This window comes from Pseudopipra pipra, chromosome 1, assembly GCF_036250125.1.
Source record: "Pseudopipra pipra isolate bDixPip1 chromosome 1, bDixPip1.hap1, whole genome shotgun sequence".
Taxonomy (NCBI): domain Eukaryota; kingdom Metazoa; phylum Chordata; class Aves; order Passeriformes; family Pipridae; genus Pseudopipra; species Pseudopipra pipra.
This window is the reverse complement of record NC_087549.1, coordinates 104959730-104974407: the sequence shown is the minus strand read 5'-3', so window position 1 is coordinate 104974407 and position 14678 is coordinate 104959730. Positions and strand designations below refer to the sequence as shown.

General features: G+C 36.3%; 1 protein-coding gene across 1 annotated transcript in view; it reads right to left on the bottom strand.

Annotated features, from left to right (window-relative positions):
• CNTNAP2 (contactin associated protein 2) overlaps positions 1-14678 on the bottom strand; it is a 1027914-nt gene that overhangs the window by 192764 nt on the left and 820472 nt on the right. Inside the window, exon 14 of the mRNA XM_064668935.1 lies at positions 5232-5388. Within this exon, the coding sequence (XP_064525005.1) occupies positions 5232-5388 (157 nt within the window). The remainder of the gene's footprint in view (positions 1-5231; positions 5389-14678) is intronic.

The following is a 14678-nucleotide window of genomic DNA, read 5'->3' as shown; positions in this document are numbered from 1 at the left end:
TCCAGGACCTGAAACTTTCTTCTGAAACTCACTTTGTAGGAGAGGAGTTGTGAAGGGAAGGGGGGATGTATCCTACAGAGCTTTCTAGAAAACACCTGTGGGATGATGGATAGAGTTAAACCTAGAGGGGATTCAGAATTCTAAGGTAAAAAGCAGCTGCAACTCCCTGTATGGATGGAGGTTGACACGCTCTCCAGTATGACGATAAACATCTGCTCAGAGAAACAGAACAGAGTGTGGAACGAAGTGGAGACTACATGGCCCCCCTCCATTCTAATCCCAGAAGAATGGGAGAACACTGCAGTACTAAGACCTTACAGTATGCCTGATAAGGGAGAATCAAGTTGTTCTGCTGCTGAAGCCAAAAACCATGTCAAACCCTCTCCTCAGGTGCCAAACCACAAACATCACCCCCCCCCCTCATTAGGTACATCAACTGGAAATGAAAAGTATTTTTGACTAGAGCCACTCAAACTCCACCCAAACATAAAGAAAATAGTATTGGAGATAGGGAGAAAGTGGGAGACCTCCAACGACACTGCTGGGATCAGTCGACGGGCTGAGTCCATCTTCTCTCCTCCCCAGAGTGACGCCTTGGGTGAGAAATATGCTCTACTTGTGTTAAATGCTGCTTTTAGGCTAGAGTTTTTGCCTGTGCTTACCCCATAGTATAATAATTAGATTATTTCGTATCAGAGCTCGTGCTTGCTTAGTATATGTATCAGTAGATTGCTGAAGTGCATTCACATCACGAAGTGCTAAATGAAAAAGATTCTTATGTCACTTTTTCTGAGTAAATCCTTGAACAGTATCATATTATGTCTTCAGACCTACTGTGATTGCTATGTAATAAAAAGTAAGGAACCTGTGGTGTAGAAACGTTGGCCAATCTGAGTGACTTTAGGGTCAAAGGAGATTAGGAATCAAAATTGCTTTGCAGATCTTTACACTTGCTACTTAATTGGTACAGAATTGGTACAGTGTGAGTGTCTCTACAATGCCAGCCATTTTTTTAAGGAACTGTTTAAATTGTAATAATAATTTTTTTTTCAAATAAGCCTTTTTTTTTTTTAAAGCCCTACATTTTACCTAAAACTATTCATATGATTATGATTTTGTTTAATAGGAACCCGGAGAAACTCTTGTTACTAATAACAACTACCCGAGTAGATTTTATTCTCTCAGGATCGAGGCAATCTGACTTTGAATGTCAACCACACACTCTCTAAAAAATAATCTTTGTTAGGAAGCAAAAACTAACCTTTTTATATAATCTGAATCATTTAACTCTGAATTAATTTCATTTTGGACACAAGTCAAGGATAATTTTGGACTAAGGATCATTTTGGCAAGATTACTCTGGGTGAAGCTCTTCCCACCTATGTTTTTGTTTCTTTATCATGACAAAAATGATTACTTAATACTTACATTGCAGTAGCAACATGGCTTTCTTTTAAGAATACGGTTCTATTTTAGATGACGTGTGCAAATACACATAAATTTGAATTACATATCACTGACAATATATACCATTTGGCTTATCTACCATCTAGGCATGATAATCAACACATTAGGCATGTGCTAAATAGCTCTACAACTATTTTATTCAAATAGACAAGTGTAAAGTTGCTCAGTGAAATTTTAAAAAGCATTAATAGAACAACTGTCCAGATGCAAGGTTTATCAAGCTTATGGTGTATGCTAATGCCTGGGAAAAGTTACACTGTAATTGAGCCCATGATTAACATAGCTGGTTCTATACTTACACAAAATTACTCACATACTTGGTTAAAAAACTCAAATCAAACCAAACACAAAATGTAAGAAAAAGAAGCACTTCAGCCTGCCTAAAGAGCTTTAATTTGTATCCTGTACCTATCACCATGATACAGTCCTTGACTTGTCACTGATTATTATTTATTCCAGAGGGCTTCAGCACTGTTCAGTATAGGAGGAGACAATACTCACTTCGTAAAACACTGCTTGCTCTCCAAATTTATTCTCATGCTTCAATATGTAAATCCCATTTTATGTCTAATGTGTTATTTCAAATCTTTCTAGAAAGACTGCATTTTCTCTTTGGATTTTTTATAGTGCTCATTAGTACAGCAGATGATTGCTTCATATATCTACTTATCTTTGCAATACCTCCATGGGCTACTATCTGGCATAATTTCCATTCTACAGTTTGGATGTTGAGGCTGAGAACACATACTTAGCGTTCAGTCTGAGATTCCTACAGGCTTTTTTTTTTTTTCTTTGAAGGATGGCATAGATACATTTGAGAGAGAATGATCTCTTATTCTGGTTGCAGCTGTGAATGTTTGGTAATTCCACAAAGTAGACCTCTGGGTTTCCAGTTAGATCCCCAGAAAATGAGAATTAAACTACTGACTGTTCTGCGAAGAAATGGCTTAGGAAACTTCAGAAGCATCATGTAGGAATGTGGTTCCAGAGGCAGGGTTTGAATCCGGTTCTCCAGGGGAGCATTCTCCTAGTTTTGCTATGAGATGATTCATCAAACTGTAATTCCTTTCTTCATTTCTAACACAATTTCTAATTTCTACAATAAAAACTGTGGACAATATTCTACTTACACTACATCATTCTGATTCAGCCTGAGCCACTTTTCAGTGGCTCCCCAATCTCCTTTAAAAATCTCTGTGCTGAATCTCACTCTTCCTTTTCACCTTTCATTTTCACAATTTCCATGCAGCAGACTTCTTTTCTCATTTTATTTCTTTACCTTTTCTAGTATAGTTGCTGCTGTGGCTACTGACTTCTCCCCACTCTGTCTTCCCCCTGCAAACCCTAAATAAGGCAAAACAACTTTTCCCACATTACCTGGGCAGGAGCAGAACATCATTGTATGCATACTAAAATCTAATGCGGTGCTCCCAGCTATGGTTAAGATATGCAATTATGGCAAAAGTCCCACCTGGTCTCTCAGCCCCATTTCAGCCTTTACTCAGCCCTTCTGTTTGAGGACTGTAAGTTTTTCTAAAATTAGTTGTGCTGATGAGCTATAGTGACAGCTGTGGCTAGTTGCTTTGTCAATCTGTGAACTGAGACCTGTCTGCTCATCATAAACTGTTGCAGATTCTGTGGTCTACACCAGGAGCTGTTTTGCTGTCACCAGAACTGAGTACATCCCTGCTGGAGGCCCTGGTTATATTTTGGCCCTGATGCTTGAAGTCTTCAAGCTCTCTGCTCTGAAGCTCACTTGCTTTTTAGATATTGATCAACCTGGCTAGATAAAATTCCTAACTAGGACTTCTCAAAATAACTCTCAAACCCAAAAGATATGACTATGGAAAGGACAAGATTTTGCCAAAACCAAACTGAAAATATGAATCTTGAACAAAATGCCCTCAAAGACTATAATAAGGCATTTGTTTCTTCCTGTGATTTACACACACCACAGATTAGAATATAATACCCAGCTGTATAATTACTTTTCATAAACAGTCCTGTAATAAACTGTAGTTGTCCTGAAAAAATTATGATATGTATTTAGAGAAATACTGTATAAATATATTCTTGTATGAATTCTGAGTAAACAGCTGAATATCTTTTATGGTAACCCTATCTTAGACTTAAATCTAATAATTGTATGAATCAATTTATTGGTAGAATACAGATAATCTTGGTGTATATGGGGGTGTAGAGGTTACAGAAAAAGATTATTTAGTGAACACTGCTTATTAAATTGCCATTTGTGACTCTTTGAGAATCTTCAAGAAGAGATCAAAAGTCAATGCTATTTCCCCTACACATTTCCCTTAGTGTAAAAGAAAACACTCAACATATGGTACAGAGACCATTATTCATGGATATGCATCCAGTGCCCCAGGCAATGAAAATTGTAAGTGCTCCTAGTTCTACCATTATTGTAATCATTATTACAATATCTTTCTTTTATCATTACCATTTTGACACAGAACCAAACCTACCTCCCTCCTGCCACATTGCTCTAGTGCCTATACTTGAGTTGGAGTTCTCTGACTTTATATTCTTCACTTTGTGTATAATTCTACCTCTGAATTTGACAGCATGTCTGATTCCCCTGTCTCTAATATTGACTTCTCTATCTCTGTGGTGTTCTATAATTCACCCCATATCACAGCTAACAACAAACTATTCTAACAATGTCAAAGCTTTGGGAGGCAATGTCTTTAGAAATATTCGATTTTCCACATCTTAATCTATAATTTTTTCATGGCCTGAGAGATTTCTTTTATTACTCTAATTTTGTATTTTTCATACTTCTTTCTTACAGATCACAAAAAACTGGGAACAGTGGTTGATATGCCAGAGGGTCATGCTGCTATTCAAAGGGATCTTCACAAGCCGAAGAAACAGGTACACAGAAATACAATGAAGTTCGACAGCAAAGAGTGTAAAGCCCTGCACCTGGGGAAAAACAACCCCATGCACCAGCATATGTTGGGAGCCACCCAGCTGGGAAGCAGCTTGGAAGAAAAGGCCCCGAGAGTCCTGGTGGACATCAGGTTGAACATGAGCCAACAACGAGCGTTTGAGGCCAAGAAGGCCAATGGTAACCTGGGGTATATTAGGCAAAGTGTTGCCTGCAGGTCAAGGGAGGCTACCCTTTTCTGCTCAGCTCTGGTGAGGCCACACTTGGAGTGCTGAGTCCAGTTCTGGGCTCCTCAGTACAAAAGTCCAATAGCTTCCTTCAAAATACAGAGCCTTGATCTATCATGCATGTTAAGTCTAGTTCTTAACACATTTTTCTCAAGAAAGATGGATAATGAGGGTGAGAGGCAATAGATGAGTGATTTCAATTCATATCTCTCACATTCAAATGCAGCAACAACACCACAAAAAGGAGAAATTCCGGGGAAAAAAATGAAGTTGTAGAGATAAAATTAGTACTGTATTGTAATATAACTGAATCTCATGGAGACAAAGTTACATTGGCAGCTAAAATGCTGGCCTTGTGAGAACTTGCCTTTGCAATTCTAGCATTCTTTTCTATAGCTCAATGGGCTTGAAAACATAAATATAGTCCTTATATTTGACAGTCATAGATACCGTGAATAAAGACATGGATAGGTAACGTTGCAGGAGGGATCACAAATATAATATTTTTGCCTTTGTTCTTTGGTAAGAAAGGAAATATAGAATAAAGAGATATTCAAAGTAATGACAGTGTTGTAAAAGTGAAGAGATTTGGTCATTCTTATCCTACCACTTTGTAAACCACTCACCATTGCTTATAATCAGCGTCACAGTTGCAGTAGTACTTGGGATCAGTACAGTTGCGTTCGATGCCGCAGGCACATTTTTGAATGCCAGGTCCTGATCCGCCCCAATAGTAGTGCTTCTCATTGGCTTTTCCAACCCACCAGGTATATGGATTCCCTTCTGCAAGGAATGAAAATGCAAAGTTATGATACATCGAAGAGGTAGAGCTCCATAATGCATTGACTGAGCTTAGCTGTTTAATATGCAAATATTAACAACACATAACTGGAGCCATCCCATATTTCTGGCAAACAAATGAATTCATCATTACCGAGCAATTCAAAGGACCTTACCAGGTAAACAGAACACATTTTCTTTTCTTGCAATTCATGCAATTTATAATGATTGAAATTAATTATTTTTTATCTTATATGCTCTTTGTTTAACTTTTTAATTACTCTCTGTTTATATAATGAAAATATGTGCAATTCCATAATTATTTTCAATTAATTTCAAACTCACATAGTAAGATATCAGATGGATTATTTCAATATTTGAACACAAATGCTGCATGGAAAGATACATTTATTTTTTTTATTTTGTATTTTATTTTATTTTATATAACAACTTTTAATTGGAAATTATTCTGTCTTCACTGGAAAACAAACATGTTCATCATGGTCTCTCCAGCTTTTCCAAAACAAAGTGTAAAGAGATATTATCAAACTCCAAAAGCATCTTAATTATTTTTTAAAAAATATATTTTTTAAAAATTTAATAATTTAGCAAAAGTGTTTTGAACTTTGATGTAATCATATTTCTTGGCATTGGGTCTGTAACTTGATATTTCCATATATTGCTATAAGTTTGTTTCTAATCCTTTTGGACTAACTAAGCCTCTCATGTGTAAATAAATAAATAAAATCCCTCCACTTTAATTTCTACTTTGAAAAACTGCCCTTACGAGATTTTTTTTTTATGTCTGGTTCAGCAAGACACTTAAATATGAGCTTAACTTCAAACACATGTGAATAACTCACTAAATCTCAATGTACTTATCTCAGTGATTTTTCACATTGAAAAATAATGATTAAGCTCAGCCTATAATCATGTTTTTTAAAAATGTCTCTTTTCTCTCATCTAATCTACTGTTTGTATTTTTACATTAAATCAAATTAAACTATTTGCATGGAATTAACTTATCAATAAATTTTACAAGTAAAATACTACATAATAGGTATTTTACTTTTGATAATTTTCTGTTTGCACATCTCACACATCCCCAAAAAACTACATGCATTATCCTTAAAATAACCAGTTCACTTATTGCAGACATACGTTGAAAGTAATTCACACCAAACTCTAAAGTAAATTCCAGAGACGAAGAGCACAATCAAATATCTGCACACATGTTTAAAGAACACCAAATCCCAAAAATACACAGCTCTCTGAAAACACTGACTTTTTTCAATGTTCTTGAATTGTTAAATATCATACAAAGTAATGAAAATACAGCAATGTGAAAAATTCGTGGCAGCTGAAGGTTTTCATTAGATATTATTATGCTGCACAGTGTGGCCATTCAGCTCTAGTGCTAATGCAATGGGTATGGTAATAGCATGACTTTACTCTAGACACTAAATTGGTCATTTTAGCTTCTGTGACTCAACTGTCATGGAAATAAGTGCTGCAAGTTAGAAGAACATGCCATGTGAATGCTGTAGCAGCATTCCCAACCTGCAATACACTCTAACAATTCTGACAGTACGTAGCACCGGCTTACAAGAGATTATTTAATAAGTATTTAAGAGTAAATGTTATCTTTCCATAGTGAATGACAGAATTATTTTACTGATACAGGATCCAACTACAGCATTAATGATATCTAAAACTCCTATTTTATTTTTTTTTCCCATCTCATCTTTGAAGCTAGTTTTTATAATGTAGCGGCAATGCTGCAGTTTTGACTGTTACTCAAAATTCTCTTTGTTTACACCCTTGCTGTCAAGTGAAGGATTGCATGATTCAGTCAGCAAGTAATTCACTGGGAAGCAAAACTGCTAATTAAAGCACCAGAAAAAAAAATTACTTAGAATTGTCAAAAAGAGGATTAAAAATTCAGAAACAGGTAGAATAACTAAAGCAGATGAAAGTGATGGCAGAATTACAGACTACAGTGATGGTTGTCACAGACCATGGTGACAGACACAAATGGGGCATGTTTGAACTCATCTAATTGACAACTGATGCACAGTTTTAAACCCACGATGTATTCTAGCAAAGCCAGAGCTATTTTTCACATTTATTGTTTTCACTGTGCATATACACTAGCTAGGGATGTGGCCCCATTTGGACACAAGCCTCTTCATTCTGAAGAAAAGACCTACACAAATGAATTTAGGAAAAGACTAACATGCATGTTTAAAATTTCCAGAAAGGTCAAGGAGGGAATATAAAATTTTAGGGGGTTTGCATTCAGCACATTTTCTGCTAGACATCCCCACAACCGATAATCACAGCACTGCCTTGTGAACACCTCCAACAGACTCTGATTGCCCAGCATATTATGCTTGGGCTTGTAACAGAGGGGATCTTGGTAGACAGCTCTCATTAGCTGGCAGCCATGCAGTGGGGCAGACTTCCCATTAGGACGTAACCCCACGCACAGGAATAAGATGAGCCTCACACCAGATCATCCTGCACCACAGTGTCCATATAAGGTTTTGAAGCTCCTTAACCATCTATGGTTAATAAAAGAAAAATGTGTGGAGACACAGTTGTGCCCATTTGCTCTGTGACAGACAAACAAGAACAGCCCTCTGTGGTCTTCCTGCTTCGCGTCAGCCAAGAAACAGATGGGCAGCATTTTGTCTAAGGTTCATATGCTTCAAATCAGGAATGCCATGAAGTTATATTGCAGACACTGCTATGACTGGGCATAACAAATAGTAAAACCCTGCAAATGCAGAGACTAAAAAAAGCAATAGAAAAGAAAGACTAGAAGGGAAAATGATGTATCATGCAGGAAAAAATATCTAGAAAGAGGATCACTGTTCCCCACTCACACTTCACCTTTTCTTATACATCTATAGTCTCCTTTTGAGAATGTAAATCTTTCTGCCCCAGAGCCCTTTGGTTTTTTTCTGCTTTAGAAGCTTTTAGAAAGAGCTGATCTAATTAGAAAGAGCTGTGCCATACAATATGAAGACTGATCATTAAAGGATGTTATTCTAAGCATGACACTATTGTATCATAAGTTATTATTCTGCTAAAATAGCAATAGTATTGGTCTTAATGCATTAAAAGTATATACATTCAGTTTAATGACAAAAAACAGTGGAGGGAAAAAGTTATATATATAAGTTTTCAAGTGTATTGCAATGACAAGTAGTAACAGAAAATATTTCTTCTGGCTTTTAAGTTATCTTTTCTTATGTTAGGAATAAATTTTGAGTGATGGGTTAGCTTTCTTGTTGCCATTGATTGAGTGCTTCCCCCTCCCTGCACCACTCCCAGGTTTAGCATTACGAGAAGATGGAGCAGGACAGAGACTCTCTGCTTGCATGGGATCCTTTAAAGTTAAGTCTTGATGCAGAACTGCTCCTTGGACACAAAACAGCTCTTCTTCAAGGGCTGCTGTGGGAAATGTTTAAGTTTGTGTGTACTGAGTTATGATCAGGATGCCTTTCCACTTCCCTTCCACTTTTCTGTCAAGTTGTCTTCTTGTACAGAATATTCAAGAAAAAGTAAAAACTAGGGAAACTTCTTTGTATTCTCTCAGAGAGTCATAAAAAAGTGATTTTTTTCATATCATAAATGTATCTTTGTGTGAACTATTTCATTTAATATAAAACCCTACTCAACAAAAGTTAATGTAGTATGAACAGAATTCTTAATAGTCAATAATATATTTATTTCTAACATCGCTGAACAGTCTCAAAATGTATTACTTTTGGAAGTACACTTTGTATTCTACTGAGAATTCAATATAAGCAATTGGTTTTATTATTTTTAATGCAACTGAATAATTAAACTGGTGCTGCTTTCAATATTTCAGGGCTCTTCTTTCTAGCTGTTCACTATTAGTAACTGAAGCAGCAAAACTGAGAGAACGCAGATTAGGGAACTCAATTAAGTGGACAGATGTATTTATTTGTAAATTACCTGGAGAAGATAAATACTTGTCTTTCATTAACCACCTCCTCCCTATACCAAATTTTCCTCCAGCCTCTTCATTCTTCCTTCATTAAAAGACAGCCCTTTTTGTAAAAAGGCTCTGCAAAGCCTGGCTGACTCCCATGGCTACCGAAGGAAGAGTGGAAGTGTGCAGTTTCTGCTGCAAGAAAGGTGGGTGTTCTCTCCAGCAGTTATTCTTAAGCACCTTTTCCAGCTTCTGTAAACAAACGAGCAACAGCAGTGAACATCCAAGGTTCTCTCTTTGGTTCTCTGTCCCAGCTCTTTCCCAGTCCTAGCACTTTGTTTTGGGAAGAAATTAATATTGGCAGCCCTGCTAAGAACATGGCCTGTCTCATTTGGAGTTCTATGCCTGAGAGGCGGAATGGGAGGCAAGATTTGGAGAAAAGATCCGAGTTTTGCTATTACCTCTTTGCACTCTCTCATCATTCATTCACTGTGTTAAGGATGCTAGAGGGTACATTTCTGCCTATTTATGTTAGTGTCTGTTTACAGGAAAGTTTCCTGACCTCTGTCTGGTCCTTAATATTGAAGGGAATGGTTTATAAAGAAATACTAGGAACACTTTCAAACGGAAGTCAATGACTCAGAACCTCTGAAAAACGAGATTGGTGAAAACTACTTACTGGGGAGCCCACTTATCTTCAATAACTACATTTAGCCGTTCCCATGCAAACAATTAGGTGCTCATTTACTGGACTGGTAAAGTTTGAACTGAACTTTTAATTTTTTTTTTAAATGTGTCCCTTCTATTTATCCATTAATATTAAATGTTCCCTAATAAATATTAAGGAATGTCGACAACAATTGCGCAACATGTATAATTGTTATTCTTTTCAGAAAAAACTCTTTTGTTCACTTCTTCATTTCTTTTGAATGGGACAGGTTGAATCAATTACCCAGTTCTTATTAGTAGCAGAATAGGCCCAAAGGCATCTTATGAAAACATATTGCAGTTTTGGACACCTAAATTAACCATAGGAAGAAATGAAAGCCATTTCCCAGGGATAATATACAATGATGAAATTAGAGACAAAAATTAAAAACAGTCAATCTGCACATGTGGAAAGCCAAGCATAATTCTTCTATTTTTGAATGAAATACATGTGCATTTTCCATTAAGCTACACTATAACACACAGCACCTTTAGCCTCACACAAGGGTAACTCGATTTAAGATCATGGCTCATTAACGCCTGTGCAGGAATTTTATCTGATATTGCATTGCAGAAACAGACACTGAAAGAATAATTTTGTCACTGTTTGAAAAGTTCAGCATGCTAATATGGCTGTGCACTTCATGGCTTTCACCTTGCTTCTTATTGCCAACTTTTTCCTCACACCATCAGCAGTATCTATTCCGCTCAGGTAAAATAATTTTTATGAACATTGTGAGACATTTACCTCAGCTTTTGAAGACTTAGTGTTTGGGAAAAATGAACAAATGTGGTTTGATGTCACTCATGCATTAAGTACATCCACATGTTCCAATCTCGGGTTCTTAAAGTCCAGGGTGTCAAAGCTGGGAAGGCTTTGCTGACCAAGTTTACTTTGTGCTGATTTGAATTTTCCTCATCTTTATTATTATGTGCGTGCTTAGCACCAACAAGAGGCTGATTAGACACTTTGCAGGTATGCTGCCCCTGTCCCGTGTCTCGGAATTGCCTGCCCAGACTCAACACGCAGCTGCTGAGGAGTTTCATGACAAGAGCGGACACTGCCAATTGAAGATGCTACACTGTAGAGAGATTCTGCTACCACTTGCAATCCGGGTGGATTGTGGGCAAACTCTATCAGATTAAGTGATTACCCAGAAGGCTGAATGATTTGAAACTGAGAGAACAGAACTCAGAGAAGAGTCTGTCTGGTAGGTCACATTTCCATATTTCAATGACAGTACCTGTGTAGAAACTGACTTTTAAAGTGAACCTTCTAAAATAAAATAAGAGTTCTTAAATAATATCTACATGTAGTTGTATTGAGATTGTTTTTATTTTAATTAATGTTTTACCAATTTTCTATTTTTTTTCCAGTAGTACTTCTTGCTCAGTAATGTGAATGGATTTAATACGACAATTATAAGTGAAGTCAATTCTTATGTTGTTACTGTCATTTTGTTAACTCATAAATCATTTTCCTTTGCAACCAAATGGGAAAGGTATAATGAGTGGTTAGTATTTATAATTAGAGGTTGCATCTTGGTAATCATTCCACTAATGACTGAGAGTTAAGCATAGCCAAATCTTCATGGCAAAACAAATGAAGCATTTGAGCACATTAGAAACTTGGGGCAGAAAAGAGAGGTGCAAAAAGAAACCAACAAAAGGAAAAGAACCTAAAAGAACCCTTGGCAATTTCAGAAATCTAGGAGTACCTAATTTATAGCTGCTTGTGCATTTACTGGAAATATGACCTGAAACTTTTAGTTTGCTATTTATGATAATTTTCATTTGGTACATTCTCGTGCCTGATTTAGTTCTTTTTTTCATGGTGCTAGTATCCAACGATTTTTTTTCTTTCTTTCTTTTACTAAGACTAGCCTCAAAGATTTGTTTTCTTTATAAGCTTACTAAGGTGGTTGTTCTATTTGAGAGTACTATTTATTTGCAAAGGCTATTTAAATTGTGTGGAAATTTAAGATTTAAATTCTGCTCAGAAAGAGAACCCTCAATCATGCCCTACTTGTTAACATAATTGATATGACTGGATGTCTAAATCCATGTCCAAAGCATTTTAATGCAACAGTACTTAGAAAGAGATGTGGTTTCTTTTCCTTTGTAAGATATTCAGTTATACCTCAAAAGTAATCTATAAATGGAAAATGCTCTTAAGATTTTAAGAGAAAATGAAGATAATTATTGGAAAATACTTGTGAAAAGCATCCAAAGTGTCAGTAAATGTTAATATAACACACCCTATTTACTATTTTCTTAATAACATATAAGAATTAACTGCTGTCTCCTTTTTCTCCACAGCCATAAAGTAGTGCATTTTGCAGTGGAGGTAAGAATAACCATCTCCACAACTCAAACTAGAAGAACTTCCGTGACCTTCAATATCAGGAGCTAGAATCAGATGTTCAAGTGTTCAGCCAGGAGCTCTAGCTTACCCACTTATCCTGGAAGAGAAGACCCCTGTGATCAGTCCTCACTATACTTAGGCTCCGATTATGTTTTGGTGTATAAATATTGGCCTGAGAGGAGCGCAAACTTTCTCATCAATGTCCAGTAAAGACAGAGAAGAAGGGAACCTATTCAAGTGCTTGAGAAATAAAATTACTGCCTGCTTAATTATGCTCCTGCCTCACATTGATGGCCATTACCATGTTCTTCACTATATGAAAGTATTCTTGTGTGCTTGTATATTTGCCTGTTAATTTTTCAAAGAACATATTTCATGCATGTATATATCAATTTCAAAATATAAAATAGCAGATACAGTATCTTTTCCCAAATAATAGACATTTAGTGTACACGTCTTTTCGTAAGGCTATAGAGATACTCCTGGTAATTGAATCTGTATTTTTGTTCTAATATCAAAACTGCTTCTTAAAATGTCAGCACCTGAATCCACAAATATGTAGGTAAAGATGACTTTTCTTTCAGAATTAGAAACCTATAGAAAGATCAGGAGGGAGAACTGTCAAATTGATGTCCACTGGCATCATATGAAAAAGCTTTCTGACAGCTTTATTTTGCCATCGGAGAGATTTACTCCTTGTCCCAGCTCATGAAAAGCTAGTACAGTACAAATGATTCTTTTTCTTGTCAAGACTCATATTCCAAGCTGCAGCACTACTAACCAAGCCTGACTTGTTATTTTTCTTGGAATCAGGTCTCAGTGGTGAGATTTAGCTGGGGAAAGCAGCTGTCAAATGTCCTTGTATGTTATTATTTGCTGAGTTTTAAAGTGAATTCATTAAAAAATCACCACATCCTCTCCTATCCTTAACAGCATGGTGTGCCAGACTTGCCAGTGTTGCAATTAATTGTGTACTATAAATTCACTGAATCATTTAAGGCCAAAGAACAGTGTCTTTGCTTAAGGTAATGCTAAGGGGAAAAGAAAAAGTAAGTATTTCCAAACAGTAAAGTGTCACTTGAGAGACAAAAAGAACATTTACAGACGTAAATATTGCAATAAAAAGGAATCATAATTTTTACTATGTGTACTGAAACAGTGGGCTTATGACATTTGCTCTGTGAGGAGGGCATATGGGAAAATCACAGTTAGAAAATGTAACTGCAGTCTGAATAGACTTTTCACATCTAGTACTACCCAAGAAAGAACAGGTGCCAGCAACAGCAAAGATGGGAAAATCTACAACAAGCTTACAACTCACCCTGAAGTTTGCCCAGCCAGGTCATGACAAAATGCATATGTCCATGTCATAGTCTTGCAAAGAACATGCTAACAATACATCAAAGGATTCCATGATTTTGCTAAAGTGGGGGAATGTTTTTCTGTGATAAGTGTATAAACTTATCTCTACCCAGACTTGATGGATGGGTAAACAGCATACACACATACATGTAGCCATTAACACTGAAATTTTGCAGATTGATGCAGCTAAAGACCCCAATTTATTTAACTTCTTAAAAAGGATATAAAAAAGCCCAGAAACTCATTTATGATATTTCAACAGTAAAGTGATGCATTTTGAAATTTTCTGTAGCCATAGCCTCATTTAATGTCAGAGTCTCATTGGGAAGATTTCAGAAATTATGGTTATCAGCAAAACAATGACTACACTTATAAATAATGTGATTTACAGGGATTGTAAAATCAAACTGAAACTATTACATCAGAGTGAGTCTAAAAAGAGGATAATTTATGCTGTCCTTCTATACATTAAGTGGCAACAGGGCAAAAGCAAAAGTAAGTTCTGTAAAAAGTTATGGTAATTACAGTGGTATCACAGAATCACATCATGATCTCATTCTTAGATTAATTTGCTTGCTGCTAGTATATAATGAAGACAATCACAACATTCCTTAAATATATTTAGAATAGCTAAATAATTCTTGGGATCTTGCTTCACACACCCACATAGGAGGGCCTTTAACCTATGCAGAGAAGAAAATAGGTAACAGTCTTATGTGTACCTACATCATTCAACACAGACTGCCTAGCCTACATGGAGCTAAGTATGACAACTCCTTAAGAGCTGATGCCATAATTTTGCTAACAAAGGAACTAAAACTAACAAGATCCCAAGGTAAATTAACCTACACTCTGGGAGAGCAGAACTGACGAAAGCTTTTTCTCCTTGGAGGT